Raw genomic sequence first — 17,908 nt, forward strand, 5'->3', positions numbered from 1 at the left:
ACAGGAAGGTCCAAATGTTACAAATGTTGCTGCCCGACGTCTCCACTCCGCCCACCTTACTGTTTTTGCGACTCCTCCCGTGGTTGATGGACGTCTGGCTGCCGCGGCGTCTGCCTACCGTCCTCTCTGGCGTCTCCGGTCCGGCTTGGGCGCTGCATCCCGCCATAGGGATGCAGCGCCCAAGCCGGTACTGAAGGAGTTCAATTTTATGGACTATCGCTGTACGAGAAGACCTGAAGAACTAAGTCTAACCATGCTGCAGTGAAACGCACAGCCATCTTGATTTACTAACATTTGCAACGCAAACGGAACCTAATACGTAATGACGTACTTACGCACTAACGTTTAGTGAACGTGACTCCATTTTGGATTCATATTTTGTATTGTATTAATACGAACGCCGCCGCAAAATGTCTAACCCGTCAATTAAATGACGAAACAATAGTCTGATCATAAGCTACACCTACTAGAGGACCACGCTAGCTAATGCTTGTTCAGCAGTTTGTAAAATGTTTGCTCAGCAAAACCAGAACGCATGTGTGAAAGATAAGAGTTGTAAAGTGCATAAAAGTTTGCTCCGGAGGGGGCGTGGTATGCAGTTGTACTGAGCCTTTGTCTTAGCTGCATCTTGCTAGCAATAAAAGTCTATCTTTGCGGATCAGTTGTCTGGACCTCCTTACTGATTAAAAACAGACGGTTACATTTGGCGAGCTTCAGCCAGGAGGTGCCGGGGACGCTATTTTAGCCCCCCAGCTGGTCCGGTGGTTTGGTGGCGGAGCGATCCCCCAGACTTACTTGGTGAGTGGCCACCGCTGAGTTCAGCGATCAGGTTTCTGAGGGGACCGTTCCACAAGAAACTTCTTGAGACCTCTGGGCTGGTGATTCGGAAAGAAGGCTTTCTTCGCGATCGAGAGAACGTTTCAGGCAAGTATACTTTTATCTGCACGGGAATAAGAAACAGGGGAACCTGAATTAGAAACCAGATACAGCTAAATTACCAGCCGATCTTGAAATGGATCGAGGGGGCGTTGATCAAACCCCGCAGCGTGGTTAGTAGGAGCTCCCCCTCCGAAGACCTCGTTACTGAAAACCTGAATTGGAATTTCGGAAATTTTTGAATTTTGGGAATCAGAAAGAAATCTTGGGAATAGGTTTCTTGTTGTGTGAAAGAGAGTGAATGGCCTCGCAGTTCTAGACCGGGCGACCGCGTTCTAGTCGGGGCAAGTGTGACCCTTTTGTGTCTGGCAGATACGGACCCCTTACCTATCTGCTATCCCTTCCCCTCTTTGTCTGTACCTCTATCCTAAATGGGTGGGGGAGGGTCGACCCCGTTAAAAGTCATGACGGAGCACTTTAGCGAAGTATTTGATAAACATACCTGTACTAAACCTGGTATGATCCAACGCTGTGCCTATCGGTGGCCGAGCTTGTGCGTCAACTGGCCCCCGAAAGGAACTTTCGATTTTGTCACGGCCTCTAGAGTCCGAATAATAGTCACAAAAGAGGATCAGCCAGGTTTTCCTGAAGATGTCCCATATATTAATGCCTGGATTGAAGTTATTCTCAATCCCCCGTCCTGGGCACAAAAGTTAGTAGAGAGAGCTGCCCTCATCATGGTGGCGCAGATGAAGAAGGCGGGCCACCGGAAGTCACCCAACCGGAAAAGAAAGGAGAAGTCGGCCATATTGGACGCAGACGACATGACGTCACCGGAGGCGGCCATATTGGTAGTCCAGAAGAATGAAGAAACTACAGAAAAAAAAATTAAACCACTGCCGGCAGCGGAGACCATATTAATTGACGAACCAGAAGTTCCAGCACCGCCGCCTTACATCCCACTTTACCCACCGCTGCTTAATCTGCCACCGATTCCTTCTTATGAACAAGCGGACCCCTTGCCTAGTACTTCACAGGAAACTAAAAGAGAGTTAGAATCGGTAAGAGCAGAGGACGAACCGGAACCTCCTGTCTCAGCCCATACTCGTCAGAGAACACAAGCGGCTGCCAGTCTCCAACTCCCAATCAGAGAAACTGCAACTGTCGTACCTGCGGTCCCTAGTGAGGAAAATGCTTTCCAAACTACACAGACTATTAGACTATATACCTATGTCCCTTTTTCATCAAGCGATCTCTTTAACTGGAAACAGCTCGGCCCTTCCTACGCTGAAAAACCAGATCAAATGATTGATTTTTTAAACGGAATTTTCTCCTCACATAATCCCAACTGGGCTGACATCCGCCATCTGGCTTCTTTCCTGTTCACCACTGAGCAGCGAAGACAAATACAACAAAACATGGACGAAGCAGCCAGAAGTGGAGCCGGGTCAGACGGTGATCCTGATGCCGCTGCAAGGGAACTTGCTCCGACAACAGACCCTCACTGGGACTACCAATCTCCCAGTGGACGAGACCGCATCGCGGCTTATCAGAGAGCCTTCCTAGAAGCCTTGAGGAAGGGAAAAAGAAAAATTATGAACATGACTAAAATCCAGGATATAGTACAAAAGAAGGACGAAACTCCGGGAGACTTCCTCGAACGACTAATGGATGCGTACCGGAGATACAGCCCTTTTGATCCAGAAGATCAAAAAAACCACCCTATAATAGTCATGAGTTTCGTAGGACAGTCATGCCCCGATATACGCCGAAAACTCCAGAAAACAGAGGGATTTGAAGCAATGAACATCAGCCAGCTCAAAATTATGGCAGACAAAGTCTATGGAAATAGAGAGCTGGAAGATGAGAAAAAGGAGAAAAAAGAAAGTAGCAGAAGGATGAGAGAAAGTGTTAACTTGTTAGCGGCAGCAATGGAAGAAACTAATTTCGGAGAGCAGGCCAGAAAGTATCGAGGATACCCTGGGCAGAGAGGAAGATGGCAGAGAGGAAGATCAGGAAGAGGCGGATCCTTCAGAGGAGGAAGAGCGCCTGTAGGGGTCAATCAATGTGCATATTGTAAACAAGAAGGACATTGGAAGGCTGAGTGCCCTGAGAAACCACGGGAGGGCGAAGGAGGGAACAGTTCAAAACCCTCAAAATCTAAAGAAAATGAATGGCAAATGGCGTTGGACGAATTGTCAGACGAGTCTAGTGACGATATCGGGCGAAACTCATGACTAAACAAGGAAGCCCTGCCCTCCGACCCGTTGGTAGAAATAAAGGTTGGGGCTAAAACCTTCAGAGGATTACTAGATTCTGGAGCACAACGATCTGTGATGACTACTGCAATCGCTATTCCCACAGCACAAAGCATCTCCATTGTAGGGGCCTCCGGGAAACCACTGGCAGCCCCTATTCTTCAGAATCGACAGGTTCGAGTGGGAGGACAACTAGTATCCCACCGATTCCTCTATGTCCCTGGATGTCCAGTTCCACTAATTGGTAGAGATCTCCTTTGCAAATTAAGGGCCACTCTACAGTTTGAATCAAATGGTGAAATCAAAGCTTCCTTTGCAGACAATCCTGTTTCCCTTATTTGTCCTCTCCAAGAGGAATGGAGACTACATCTTCCCATAGTTGAACGAACCATCGAGCACCGATATGAGGAAGATACCCCTCTCAATGCAAAACGAAGGTACCTGATGGATAGCGTACCTTCAGTATGGTCTGAAAACAATCCAGGAGGACTAGCAACCGAGGCTGAACCCGTCTGGATAGAACTGAAAGAGAAGGCACAAGTCATTAACCAAGCCCAATATCCTATTCCCTACGTGGCCAGACAGGGAATACAAGTACATCTTCAAAGACTATTTGACTTGGGCATCCTGCGACAAGTCCGGTCTGCCTGGAACACTCCCTTGCTACCAGTAAAGAAACCTGGTACTAACGACTATCGACCTGTACAAGATCTACGAAAAGTAAATAGCCAAGTAGCGGACTTGGTGGCCCTGGTACCCAACCCGTACTCCATTCTAGCTCAAGTCAATCCCAAATCAAAGTGGTACAGTGTAATCGATCTCAAAGATGCTTTCTTCTCCGTTCCGGTAGCAGAAGAATGTCAGAAGATCTTTGCCTTCACATGGGAAAATGCACACACTGGAATAAAACAACAGTACACCTGGACTCGGTTGCCTCAAGGATTCAAACACTCTCCCACGCTCTTCGGGGAACAGCTGGCAAAAGATTTGAAAACTTACCAGAAAAAACATGGGCCAGTAATACAGTATGTTGATGACTTACTGTTGTTCAGAGACACATATCTTGACTGTGCGAAAGCTACCCTTCACCTGTTACAGACATTGTATTCAAAAGGGTACCGGGCAAGCAAAAAGAAAGCCCAGATCTGTGAATTAGAAGTAGAGTATTTAGGTTTCCGAATTCGTGAAGGCACTCGATGCCTTGGAATCTCTCGTACAAATTCAATAAGACATCAGCCTACACCAACCTGCAAAAAAGAACTGCGAGCATTTCTGGGAGCCACCGGATACTGCCGGCTTTGGATTGCTAACTATGCAGTTATTGCCCAACCCCTATACGACAAGCTACGGGGTAAAGAAGCAGAATCTCAACCCTTCCAGTGGGAAGGACATGAACTAGTACACTTACAACAACTAAAAGAAGCCCTGATCTCACCCCCTGCTCTGGGGCTACCTGACGTAACTAAACCATTTCATCTGTTTGTAGATGAGAAAAAAGGAATGGCCATTGGGGTCCTGACTCAAACCTTCGGATCATGGGAGAGACCCGTTGCCTATCTGTCAAAAGGAATGGACAATGTTGCCAAAGGATGGCCGGGGTGTCTTCGAAGCATCGCGGCTGCATGCATATTAATTCCAGAAGCAGTCAAGTTGACATTTGGACAAACTTTGCAAGTAACAACTCCTCATACCATTCAGGGACTGCTCGAAACACATGGACCAAAGTGGATGACCAACTCACGTCTTGTAAAGTACCAAGCCTTACTATGTGAAACTCCTGAAATTCAAATACAAGACAGTAAAAACTTAAACCCAGCCACTCTAATGCCAGCACCTGAACCAGTAAGCCATGATTGTGAAGAAGTCATGGCTACAGTACACTCCAGTCGACCTGACTTAAGGGATCAGCCTTGGCAAGGCGCATGGACTTTATTTACAGACGGAAGTAGTCAGGTAAAGAATGGAGTACGAGTGGCTGGCTATGCAGTAGTAACTGAAGATGATATCATTGAAGCTGGACCCTTGCCTTCAGGAACGTCTGCACAAAAAGCTGAATTAATTGCCCTTACTCGAGCTCTTCAGTTGGCAGAAGGGAAAACTGTAAATATCTATACAGACTCTAAATATGCCTTCTTAACCATCCAAGTCCACGGAGCATTGTACAAGGAACGAGGGTTTCTCAATGCCGAAGGAAAACAATTGGCAAATGCGCCAGAGATCCATGAACTGTTAAAGTCCGTATGGCTACCACACAAAGTGGCCGTAATGCATTGCAAAGCACACACCGGAAAATCTGATCCTATCGCTCGGGGAAACCAGAAAGCTGATTCTGCCGCCAAAGCAGGAGCCCAAGACCATTATCAAACAAGAATGACCATATGCCCCCTCTTGCAGTTTCCAACTGAAATACCCACCTACTCAGCCGAAGAAAACGACTGGGCAAAAGCTGAAAATTTCCATCAACAGAATGGGTGGTGGATCATCTCAGACGGACGGATATGGATACCTGATACTATTGCGTGGACAATAGTAAGAGAAGCACACTGTCATACACACCTGGGACGTGATTCATTGGCAAAACTACTGGCAAAAACATACTATATAAACCGAATCACACAATTGACTAAACATGCAATTAATCAATGTGTTACATGTGCAAGAAATAATCCTCGCAATGGACCTGGTCCTGCACCGGGACATGTTCTCCGGGGAACTATACCATTTCAAGTCTGTCAAATTGATTTCACCCACATGACCCCTGCACTAGGTTATAAAGCCATGCTGGTAGCAGTATGCACCTACACCGGATGGATTGAAGCTGTGCCTACGCGAACAGAAACTGCAAAGGAAGTCGTTTCCCTCTTATTGAACCAAATCTTACCACGATATGGATTACCACGGCAGATCAATTCAGACAACGGCCCAGCTTTTACCAGCGAGGCAACTCAACACCTCACCAAAATTTTGGGCCTCAAATGGCATCTCCATTGCGCATGGAGACCTCAAAGTAGTGGGACTGTTGAACGAGCTAACAGAACTTTGAAAAGTCAATTAGCCAAGCTCTGTCAAGAAACAAGAACCAAATGGCCCAAAATGCTACCATTGGCATTGCTTAACATCAGATGCACTCCACGACAATCAGGACTAACCCCTTATGAAATGATGTACGCAAGGCCGCCACCGTTGCCCTCCTTCCCCGAATCCTTACAAGTCCAAGGGGAAATGTCACTCAGCAACCAAATGAAAGGACTCTACAATACTGTGGAAGCAATTCGCAAATATACCTGTGAGACAGAGCCACTAATCTTAATCAATCCTATCCATAAATTCCAGGTGAACGACTCTGTGTGGATCAAGGAATGGGATGAATCAGACTTCCTTAAACCTCGATGGAAGGGACCATTCACTGTGCTGTTAACCACACCTACCGCTCTCAAAGTATCCGGTTGTCCCACATGGATCCACTGGAGCCGAGTCAAACCAGCCACCGAAACTTGGCAGGTCTCCAAGACCGGTGACAGCACCCTGCGCTTTACTAGAAATACAACAAAGGTCAACCTGCTATAGAAACTAATGCAGTCACAAAATACTAATAACCTGTTTGTTTCTTCCTTCTCCCGCAGGCATCAAAAGCATATGATATCAATACTATGGAAATGGGTTATCAGTACCCTCCTGGTAACCGCTCTAACTATCATATGCCCTTCCAGCAGCGATTGGAAATGGTTCATCAGCATCCTCTATATCATCATTTCTGCTCAACTATGGCTCATCTTTGCCATAATCCGAGAATCCTATGGCTACTAATGATCTTCATAGCTATAGTACCAATATCAGTTCAATCTTCACTCAGCCTAAACTGTACAGAATGCATCAAGCAAGTTCGCACTACAACTGAAGACGGATACCAGTTGGTATTCACAATCATTCATCAATCTCAGCCACCACCATTATGTATAAAAAAGCCTGCTTGTGCCTTAAACACCACTCAAGGACAACAGTCTTTCCATCGATGTATCCTTAACGGCAAGCTCATCTGTCATTCGCCTACCACACCCAAGTACTACAATATAACGCTCACCACCGGATTGCCAAAAGCTTATACTTCTGACATCGTACCAGCTGGAAAGGGAATTCTATACTACATCAACTCAACAAAGGTCCTAATTGGAGGACCACCCATTGTCTCCATTGACTTCAACGCCTGTGATGCCATCGACAAACATCCAAGCGCAGTGCATTGTGGTTCTCCAGCATGGAAGAGAGCCTATACTTTCAATCACAAATATCTCTGTCCCTATGACCGTTCCAGTAATCCCTCCCGGTGGCTACCGTGTGCCGGGGATAAAGAACTTTCTGGATGGAACCTGGTCTGTGACTATACTGGAGGAGGATATTCAGGATGCCCTGGAATGGGTCGACTAAGTAAGGGAGCAGGAAACCTCATTACTCTAAAATGGCCAGTCCGGTCTGAGGGATCCCCATGGCAAGATACTTGGGGCTTTGGGATTGATGGCACAGGAGGAGATCCCATGACATACCTTACTATCACTCAGCGACGAGAAAAACCGCTCCCTATCATTCATCAAACCACTGTGGTAGGATACCAGTCCTTCTTCGATGAAATTTCTCAAATCAATGAGGAGTTGAAAAAGCATGCTATCTCCAACCAAGCAAAAAATATGTTCATCAACTTAGCTGAGAACATAGCCTTATCCCTGAAAGTACAAAATTGCTTTGTATGTGGTGGCACTAATATCGGAGAACAATGGCCATGGGAGGCCAGGGAGATTTTTCAAGCTGACTTGAACACTATGAACACATCCACCACGTATAATCGAAATCACAATCCTTATGAATGGGCTCTACAGACGGATGTCATCGGAAGACAATGTTTGTCACGGCACGTCTCCAAGTTGTACACAGTACCTGTCGGTAACTCCCCATGCACAGGAGTTCTCACAGTTGCCAGTAATACTCAATCATGGTGGCAAACAGAAAACCATACCATACCCACACCATTCTGGACCGAGCCTACCTTAAATGCTACGTGGAAAGCAGCTGGCCAATTAACCACGTCATTCATAGCCCCAGACGGCTATTACTTCGTATGTGGACGACGGGCTTATGAACAACTACCTCCTCAATGGTACGGTACCTGCTTCCTAGCTACTATCCGTCCTAGCTTCTTCCTGCTACCAGTCACAGCAGGAGAAACGCTAGGGGTGCCTGTCTATAGTCCAATGAAGCCAAGTAGGCGACGAAGACAAAAGGTCTCTATCGGAGACTGGTCCGATCAAGAATGGCCACCCGAACGGATTATCGAATATTATGGTCCAGGAACATGGGCGGAGGATGGCTCTTTTGGATACAGAACGCCTGTATACATGAACAACCGTATAATCAGACTTCAAGCTGTTCTCGAGTTCCTCACCAATGATTCTGCTCTAGCACTTAACATTCTTGCCAAACAAAATACCAAATTAATTACTGCTGTATACCAGAATCGATTAGCCCTGGATTACCTCCTTGCTCAGGAAGGTGGTGTTTGTGGGAAATTTAACCTTTCCAATTGTTGTTTGCAGATCGATGATAAGAGTAAAGTCATCGAGGAAATCACAGACCGTATGGTGCGGTTGGCGCATGTTCCGGTACAATCCTGGTCTGGAGCCTTGGATTGGACAGCTTCATTACCTTCCTGGCTTACATCTATTCCTGGGTTCAAAGAACTCTTATTCCCTTTATTATTTTTCTTACTATCCTGTGCACTCCTCCCTATGTGTTTCCCTCTTTTCCTCAGGAGCCTTTCATCTATGATGGAGAAGATCGCTGATCGACGTGCAGCCGCCCAAATTATGATGCTGAACCAGTACGCTTCAATTTCTTCGCTACCTTTCAGTGATTCTTCAGAGTCAGAAGATGAATCTTCAGTCTACTATGACACTAATTTTTAATTTAACACGTACGGCCACCTTGTTTGCTCAGGTGAAGTCCGGCTACAAAGGGGGGTGAAGCCAATAGGGCCCATCCGTCTCAAACCGGTGAAGACACCATCGACCTGGCTAACAATTTAGGGCCTCACTCAGAGTTATGGTACTAATTATTTTTCTTGTCATTTCAGTTAGTTCACCAATGAAGGTGATACTTACGCCTTCTTATCGAAGTTGAAGTATCAAAGGGGGGAATGAAGGAGTTCAATTTTATGGACTATCGCTGTACGAGAAGACCTGAAGAACTAAGTCTAACCATGCTGCAGTGAAACGCACAGCCATCTTGATTTACTAACATTTGCAACGCAAACGGAACCTAATACGTAATGACGTACTTACGCACTAACGTTTAGTGAACGTGACTCCATTTTGGATTCATATTTTGTATTGTATTAATACGAACGCCGCCGCAAAATGTCTAACCCGTCAATTAAATGACGAAACAATAGTCTGATCATAAGCTACACCTACTAGAGGACCACGCTAGCTAATGCTTGTTCAGCAGTTTGTAAAATGTTTGCTCAGCAAAACCAGAACGCATGTGTGAAAGATAAGAGTTGTAAAGTGCATAAAAGTTTGCTCCGGAGGGGGCGTGGTATGCAGTTGTACTGAGCCTTTGTCTTAGCTGCATCTTGCTAGCAATAAAAGTCTATCTTTGCGGATCAGTTGTCTGGACCTCCTTACTGATTAAAAACAGACGGTTACAGTACCATATGCAGCGCCATAGGTACCATAGGGCGCGCGTGCCGTGTGGCCCTGCTTCTTATTCTCTCTTTGGCGCGAACCTCAGGGGCGTCCCCCTGTGATGACATCACGCATCCCGGATACAAAAGCCTACTCTTTTTGCCAGCTAATCGAGTTAGCAAGGGATCTCCTTACGGATGGGATTCGCTCTCCGTACCTAGCTACTCTGCCTCTCCAACTTTTGGACTTTATCCTAACGTGGTACCCGCTCCTCAGGGGCCTCTCTCATTTCTTTCAGGTCGCTATCTGGAACCGGTACTCACTCCTCGAGGGCCCATGTTCCCTGACTCGCTGCCTGAACTTATCGCTTCTGCTTGGAAGAAACCGCTGCCTACATCATCAGTGAGTTGCCAACTATATTTCCTCAGAGCTGTTCCCTGGAACCAGGTACTTGCTCCTCTAGGGCCTGCCTCTATTCCAGCTTCTGTGTCACCTTCCGGGAGAAACCACTGTGTGAGTAACTTTACCAACGAGGCTCTATACCAGAACTCTGTGTAATCCACTGTACTCACTATCTCAGTTTTCTCCACTACAGCACATAGAGGGAATCGCTGTTCCAGTATCCTGAGGAACCACTGTATCCTGAGGAACCACTGAGATAGTGAGTACAGTGTAATCCACTGTATTCACTATCTCAGTTTTCTCCACTACAGCACATAGAGGGAATCGCTGTTCCAGTATCCTGAGGAACCATAGCCCAGCCGGGCTTCACCTCTACTCACTACTGCCACCTCTGGTGGCTTCTCAAATCTGTCTAATAAAAGATATAACTCTGTGTTGTGTGTCCCAAAGCCGAGCCTGACCTGTGGCCCCTCACGGGACTTCCCCCCCGTAGGACTTCCCCCCCGTAGGTGTGGTCAGCTGCCACAGTGTCCAAGGGTCCACCCAAAACCTTACAAACAATAACACTGCCACAACAGCCTTGTGTGGACATTTTGTTTATTAAGGAACTCAAGGACCCTGTCACGCATTTTTTTTCTTCCTTGTGCATGCACTACCAGGACTGGGGAAACCATCTTTATTTCTAGCAGCTAACACTGGGGTTTGGGGACTGCGTGCATGCCTTTTGCAGTTTCTGGGGTTGCCATTATCAAAAGTGACATTCTGCTATTGTTAGAGAGAAAAAAATATATATATATATCTATAAACTACTGTTTTTTTCTGTTACTGTGGGGCATTATTCTGCTGTTTTAATTGCTATTGCATTTATGTTTCTTTGTCTTTGACAAAGTAAGGTTGTGTTGAAAGTTTCAGCATGTCATGGTGTATCCTGGGTCACCTGCTCAGAAACAGGCGTACTAATTGCATTGAATCCGGGGTGCCTGGGTCATTTCCCCCAGTATCTAAAGAACCTGCTCTATTTCACGGGGACTTCTGCTGCAGCACACCTCCAGCTGTTGGTGGCAGGCTGCTCCCCACATTGCCTGGTGGGGGCACTACATGGAGAATGGAGAGAGCAAAGGGGGTCAGTGTAGAGGAGAGGTGCAATCTTCAGACTTTGAATTCAAAACTGCCAGCACTGGCTCCGGGGGTGGAGTTTCCCTAAATCTGTTCTGGGAATCCAGAGCCAGCTGGGTTTTCAAGATATCTGCAATGAATGTGCATGAAATCTATTTGCAAATACTGGGTCTCCAATGTATGCACATTTCTCTCAGGCCAACCACTACAATGCTGTGGTCTTCTGCAGACTCCTGTGACTTGGCCCCAGGCTTCATGGGAACCAGCTTTCTCACAGCTAATTTGTTTATTTATGCAAATTTATATTCTGCTCATTCCTCATAGCTGTCTCCCTAGTGCTTTTCTGCCAGTTTCCACTTGGCCTTCTGTCAAAACATTGGTTGGCCCAACACAGAAGCTGCCTTTGTTATTGTTGGAGTGCGGAGGTCCCAAAATTGTCTTTAGTTCAACTTGACGGTCATTGATTTGTATCCCTTTTGTACGTAATGTCCAAAGTGGATGCCTCGATGGCCTTGCCCTTGTCCCAGCTCTGCACGGAGGACCTCACTAAACCAGGAAAAGGACTGCTGAAGATTACAAAAAAGTTCTACATATGTATACTGTGAAAGAGAGGGTGGAGAAGGAGGATATGATAAAGACAGCCACCTATCTCGGAGTGGGGGGGCACAGGAGGCAAGCAATTAGTGGAAAAAAAGGGCAGGGCAGGGAAGTCGGGAAAGATAGAGAAGGCGGCCGAAGGAGTAACATAAGGAAGTATTTCTTCACATGGATACATGGAACAGGCACCCAAGGTAAGAGGTAAGTGTATAAACATGAAGGTGTGAGACAAGCACAGAGCATCCCAGTGATGGGGACGTGATGGCACAACTCAAGATCAAATAGGGGTAAGAGATATGAAGTAGGCAGCAAGAATGGGGAGACTGCATTGACCTGGCAGTCTGTGTTGTCAGGGTCTCTCTTTCTCGTATGTGTTTATATTTTCTGCTTAAGGCTTGAGTTGCATGGCAGCAGGTACATGTTCAGCCTGGTTGTGAAATAAGCAGCTCCCAATAAAATTGTTCTATTTTCAAATTTCATTGTATAGATTTGAATCTATTAGAAGAGGCGAAGGAACTTAAATCACCTTCTGGAGTCAGTATTGAGTCAGTATTCAAAGTAACACAAATCATTTGTTCACTTCATGTTAACAGGGTCCTCTGTAAACTTTCTGAATGATACTCTGGAGCCTTCATACATGTAAGGGGCAATGTTCACAGGGATTTCTGCAGATATGCCGGTGTTTATCCCCCAAAAAAGGCTCTTTAAAAGGCTTTTTCCCCCACACTAGGAGCAGGCCTTGGAAAAGCAAGCACAGGGGATTTCATTCTCAAATCCCCCCCATGCCTGCTATTCACCAATTTAACCTGCATGTTTTGCCCAGGTCTGCTGGTGGCTTTTCACAGGGGAAGCTCCGCGGGCCTGCACGCTACTGCCACTTGCTGAAAGCCACCCTCCTAAAGGGAAAGGTTCAAGCTATCCGCTTTGCTGTAGAGCCCATGGGCACTTTTTAATTGCGGACTGAATTTGCACTGAATTTGAATGAGAAAGCATGTCCTCCGGGAACACCTCCCCTAAATGTGGCTGAAAGCAGGCACGTCCTGGAGACAGACATATTTATGCAAGTCAATCGCTATTCACCCACAGAAATGGCTTTGAAAATTGTCCTTGCTTCGAAATTTTAGGATCTGTGGGACCTGCACAGTGAAAACTACTCAGGATCTTTTATTTCTGTACTGCAGATGGAAGCACCAGATGATATTCATGAGCTTAGCTGCGCTGAGATTGATACGAGCTGAGAAATATGCGGCACCTGGGGTGTCATTAAAGGGTCACCCAAAGGCAGCACGCCTTTCCTTTTTTTTGTGTCACATAAAACATATCTGAAAGGTCACCTTTTGTTATCGGTGGAAATATTGCACTCAGAAATAGGAGCTGTATGTTCTCCTTCAAAGACATGGACAGGAATACATCTGGCAACATCCTTTAAAAAAAAAAAATAAACATGATTCATGAAATAAATTGGTTTTGGAGCTATAAAAAGGAAAAGCAAGCAACTTTTAAGATCAGAGCTGTAAAATGTTTTTTTGTGAAGTGTGATGCATGGTACAGTTAATTGAACACAGCAAAGAAAGAAAAAAAGAATCTGCTTTACCATATTCATTTTGTTTTTTTGCATTCTCTTCAGTGTTCCTTTCAATACAGGAAGGCATCAGTTACCTGAAGGTCAGTTAGCCAGACCTCCCTGCCATCTACCTGTGCGGTTCTGCAGGCCCACACCCATTCTACTGTAGGGTCCAGATCTCGTAGCAGTGCCAATTTCAGCATGAAGCGGCTGCAAGCTATACCTTAAAACTAGCTGTCACCGTGGCTTTGACATTGAAAAGGGGAGAATTCATTCTTAGGGTTGAGTAGAAAACTGATATCATCGGAAGACTGGCATACGGGGAAACTCTTCCTCAAGTTATAGCATTGGGAAATCATCAACCACAGACAAAAAGCAACAAACAGAATAAAAGCAATTGGCCTATCCATGCAGCCCAGTTATTTCTATCTACACCACAAGGATATATCCCAGCTACCAGTTGTAGATCACATGTAGGATATTATTCCTTATCTAGTCAGTTTTTGTCATTGTCCTCCTTGGCTTTCTACCCTCCTGGGTATAAAAGCATATAGTATCCAGTCCTTAATCTACCACCCATAATATGGGTAGCCAGGATTGACTCGTCTCTCTGCACCCACCCTCTCACAAGCAACGACAAATAAACACGCGAACAGTATCGAGTGTTTATTTGTCGTTGTACAAATTTGTTGTACAAATAAAGCTGCAGCCTGGGATCAAACAGGCTGCAGCTTTATTTGTACAACAAATCAGGTGCCCGAGCTCAGGTAATTTATATAGGTCTTCTTCTGCACCCGCCACCTGCCAGCAAGTTGCACAGCTCTCGTTGAACAAGGCTACATACTCAACCCACGACCCCCGCCTCTGTCCAGCAAGGAGTCATGACCACAAGCTCCACTCATGCTGCTTTCAGCAAGGAGCTTCCAGCAGGACAATTGCATCCAATTGTCCTGCCATAATCCGACCCGACACGTGTCGGGTCATCACACCGTCAGACACCACGTCGCATTTCTTATCAGCTCAGGCAGCCCGCCACAGGCACAGGATGGACTCATCCTGTGACCCCCCCAAAGATGCGGCCTCATCCCTTATGTAACAGAGCTTCCAAGGCCTCCTGAAATGTATTTAGGAACAAATCTAGTTCTATAAAGGATAAAATCACTCCATCCGGTCTGAAGAGACCTTGCTCTTAGTCCCATGACCACTCATGTCGAATGTGACATTCTCCAAATAATGGTAGCCAAGAGCCAATTTGTCGTTTTGCTTTAGTCCGGCAACGTTGCCAGATCCTCCTAACCATTTCAGCAGGCCTAGGAATGATGTTGACCCAACATATTATAGTAGTAGGTAACAAAACTGAAACAGTAATCAAGTCCTTACGGACCATACTAATGAACTTGCATCCGGACACTGAACCCCAATCGTTTCCTCCCAGATAATTAGAATGTGTGGCTGCCCGAAGCACGCGATACTGTGCTGTAGGCAGGGGATTAAATCATCCCAATGCATCCCTCTGTGTCCCAGCCAACGCATGGTCACGTTGTGTTGCAAGAGGTGCAAGTTGGCCCCATATGGACGCTCCTGGGCATGTTTGAAAGCCCATGCAATGTAGGAGTGTCCCACAATCCAGACTCATCTCCCTCGTCTTGTAGGACCTGTAAAGAGAGTAGCGTTAGTATACAGCTTGATTATTGATAACCCAAGCGTATGTAACCCTTGAAGGCGCTGACGTCCACCGCCCTATCTAATGAATCACTCCGCCTGACAATCCCACTCGAGCGGCAAAGGTGATAGTGCCAATGCGGAAGAAATGAGTTCTGAAGTGGAACAGATCCAGCCCAAGGGTAATTAAACCAGAACATAACACTGACTCAAATTGAAATTTGGTTAACGGGCGGCTGTCCAAGTGAATCAAAAATCTGGACCCCTCTGAGGATGCAACGCTGTAAAACCTATATAATTTGCCACAGGGCATGTTCTGTAGCCTGGGATGGCTTGCAGAACTAATAATGCTCCCTTTCCCATCTGATCAATTTTAGATCACGGTATAAATAAAATAATGGAATCTGCGGCTAAGGTGACGTTCTGTGTGAGTAGCCCCGAAGATTCCCAACCCTTGGTGGCCTTAGCTACCAACTCGCTAACCACGAGTGCCCCAAAAAAAGAGAAAACAAAAGCTACACGAAGTAAGCGGCATTCATAATCTGAACTACAGATACTCGGTAAAACCTCCCATAATCTCTGCAGAACGTCATGGGTAATCAGGTTCCTCCTCTCTGGAACTCGGACTCCTTCTTTGGCCCAACCTAGCAATAAACGACGTATCAAAAAATGTCCGCATGGGAAGCCCCAGCCATGACCCACATAAAAAATGAAAAACCCATCAACTGTCTAGAAAAGGCCGCTTTTGTGCTCCCTTCAACTTTAACTGCCTCGATGTAGCGCAAAATGACAACGTCAGAAATTGGTCCACTGCGCCAGCCACACTTTGCAAGAAAGGACACCACCTTCTCGGCCTCTTTCACGTAAGCTGACCACGTGGAAGGGGCTAGTGATTCTCTGAGCAACTTCCAGGCTTCTGGGTATCAAATCACCAAAGGGAAGCAGGCACTGAAGCTCCTGTCGGATCTGCTTCCGAAACAGATCCCATTTTGAACGAGAAAGAGAATCAGCCAGCATATTAGAAGAGCCCGGGACATGGTGCGCCCACTCTGTCACATTCAATTCCATGCAGCGCAGAATAAACTCGCGCAGCAGCTCTGATACTAATGAGTTCTTTGCTTATTTTGAATCCGCTCCCCCCATAATACTACTGCTACTACAATAGGGAACAACTCGAGGAATGTAATGTTCTTGGTGACGCCAGATTGTTTCCATTCCTCTGGTCATTGGGCAGTACACCATGCCCCCTGACAGTATGCACCGAATCCCATAGAGCCCGCCACATCAGTAAATAGTTGTAAGTCGCAATTTGAGACTGTTCCTGTCTGCCACATCAATGTGCTATTAAAATTGGACAGAAACCTATTCCAAATGAGCAAATCGTCGCATATTCCTTGCATTATTCTTATGTGACGGAAACTCTTTTTGACGCCAGTCATTGCGAACGATAACCGACGCAAAAAAGCTCTTCCCATTAGGATAACTCTGCATATAAAGTTAAGGATGCCCACTAATGATTGGACTTGTTGCAACGTCAGCTTTTTTGCACAGTGTGACCGAAACACCAGTCTTTTGAGTTCGTCTACTTTCTCATTTGGTAATCTCGATATCATGGCTACTGTATCCAATTCAATGCCTAGGAAAACTAGGCATTAGCGAGCCCGAACGTTTTTCCTTTGGTGATAGGAATGCCAAAATTGCCTGCGATGCAGTAGAAACAATTTAGCAGCTCTGCCCAGTCATTAGAATCTGGGCTTCTGACGAAAAGGAAATCATCTAAATAGTGAACTAAATTAGATGACCCAGTCTCTTGCTCAATGATCCAGCGTACAAACAAGCTGAAAGCTTCGAAATAGGCGCAAGCAATCGAGCAACCCATCGGTAGGCATTTGTCCACAAAATAACTGCCCTAAAAGCGAAAACCCAATAAAGGAAAGCTCTCCGGGTGGATTGGAAGAAGGCAGAATGCAGATTCGATGACGACTTTAACCATCAAAGCCCCAGGACCACAGAGCTGAACTAGAAGCATGGCGGAGCTAAATGAGGCGTATCTCATTGTGCAAAGCTCAAGAGGGATGAAGTCGTTAACTGCTCTTCCCTCCGGAAATGACAAGTTGTGAATGAGTCTAAACTTTCCTGTCTCTTTTTTAGGAATCACTGCGAAGGGGGACAAGACTAAATCTGGAAAAGGTGGCTCATTGAACGGTCCCGCAATGCGATCTGGGCCAATTTCGGTCATTAATTTATCTTTAAGTACCTTGGCTATGCTGTGTACTGAGGTACAGTTGTCCCCTCCCCCGACTCCTGAAGGACCTCTAAATGGGATAACAAATCCTTCTGAAAATCCTCGCAACAAAAATAATGATGTCTCTGAGTTTGGGTATCTGAGTAACCAAGGCTTCAGTGCCTCGACTTGTACCGGTGTTGGTGCTATGCCAAGATATTTATTTCTGGGCTTCTTTCGGCGCTCCTCCTGTGCCTGTTCTATTACCTGGATTCCCTTCTCCCATGCGTTTACCTCATTTGGATGCAGGGTGGCCTGCTCAACAGTTGGAGCAGCTGTGTCGGAATTTACACTCGGGAAAGTTACATGCCAAGCGGTTGAACCGCCAGCATACGTCTGATGGGCCCGCTCCCACATGTCCTGGCCCTGCGCCTGTGCGAAAGGAATGCCCGCTCGGCCCAGTGTTTGATCCCAGTGAGTTAGAAGACGTAGATGAAGGTATCTTTGCATTCATCTGTGTAAGCCACAATCAGAC

General features: G+C 46.2%; 2 protein-coding genes across 2 annotated transcripts in view; one reads left to right on the forward strand and one right to left on the reverse strand.

Annotated features, from left to right (window-relative positions):
* Positions 1-17,908, reverse strand: part of WDR88 (WD repeat domain 88) — a 154,967-nt gene that overhangs the window by 112,847 nt on the left and 24,212 nt on the right. Inside the window, exon 3 of the mRNA XM_029610667.1 lies at positions 13,258-13,346. Within this exon, the coding sequence (XP_029466527.1) occupies positions 13,258-13,346 (89 nt within the window). The remainder of the gene's footprint in view (positions 1-13,257; positions 13,347-17,908) is intronic.
* LOC115095122 lies at positions 2,600-6,762 on the forward strand. Its single transcript, XM_029608393.1, has one exon. It carries the CDS (start codon positions 3,213-3,215, stop codon positions 6,699-6,701), a length of 3,489 nt encoding a protein of 1,162 aa, XP_029464253.1. The 5' UTR covers positions 2,600-3,212; the 3' UTR covers positions 6,702-6,762.

Source organism: Rhinatrema bivittatum, chromosome 7 (genome assembly GCF_901001135.1).
Source record: "Rhinatrema bivittatum chromosome 7, aRhiBiv1.1, whole genome shotgun sequence".
Lineage (NCBI taxonomy): Eukaryota > Metazoa > Chordata > Amphibia > Gymnophiona > Rhinatrematidae > Rhinatrema > Rhinatrema bivittatum.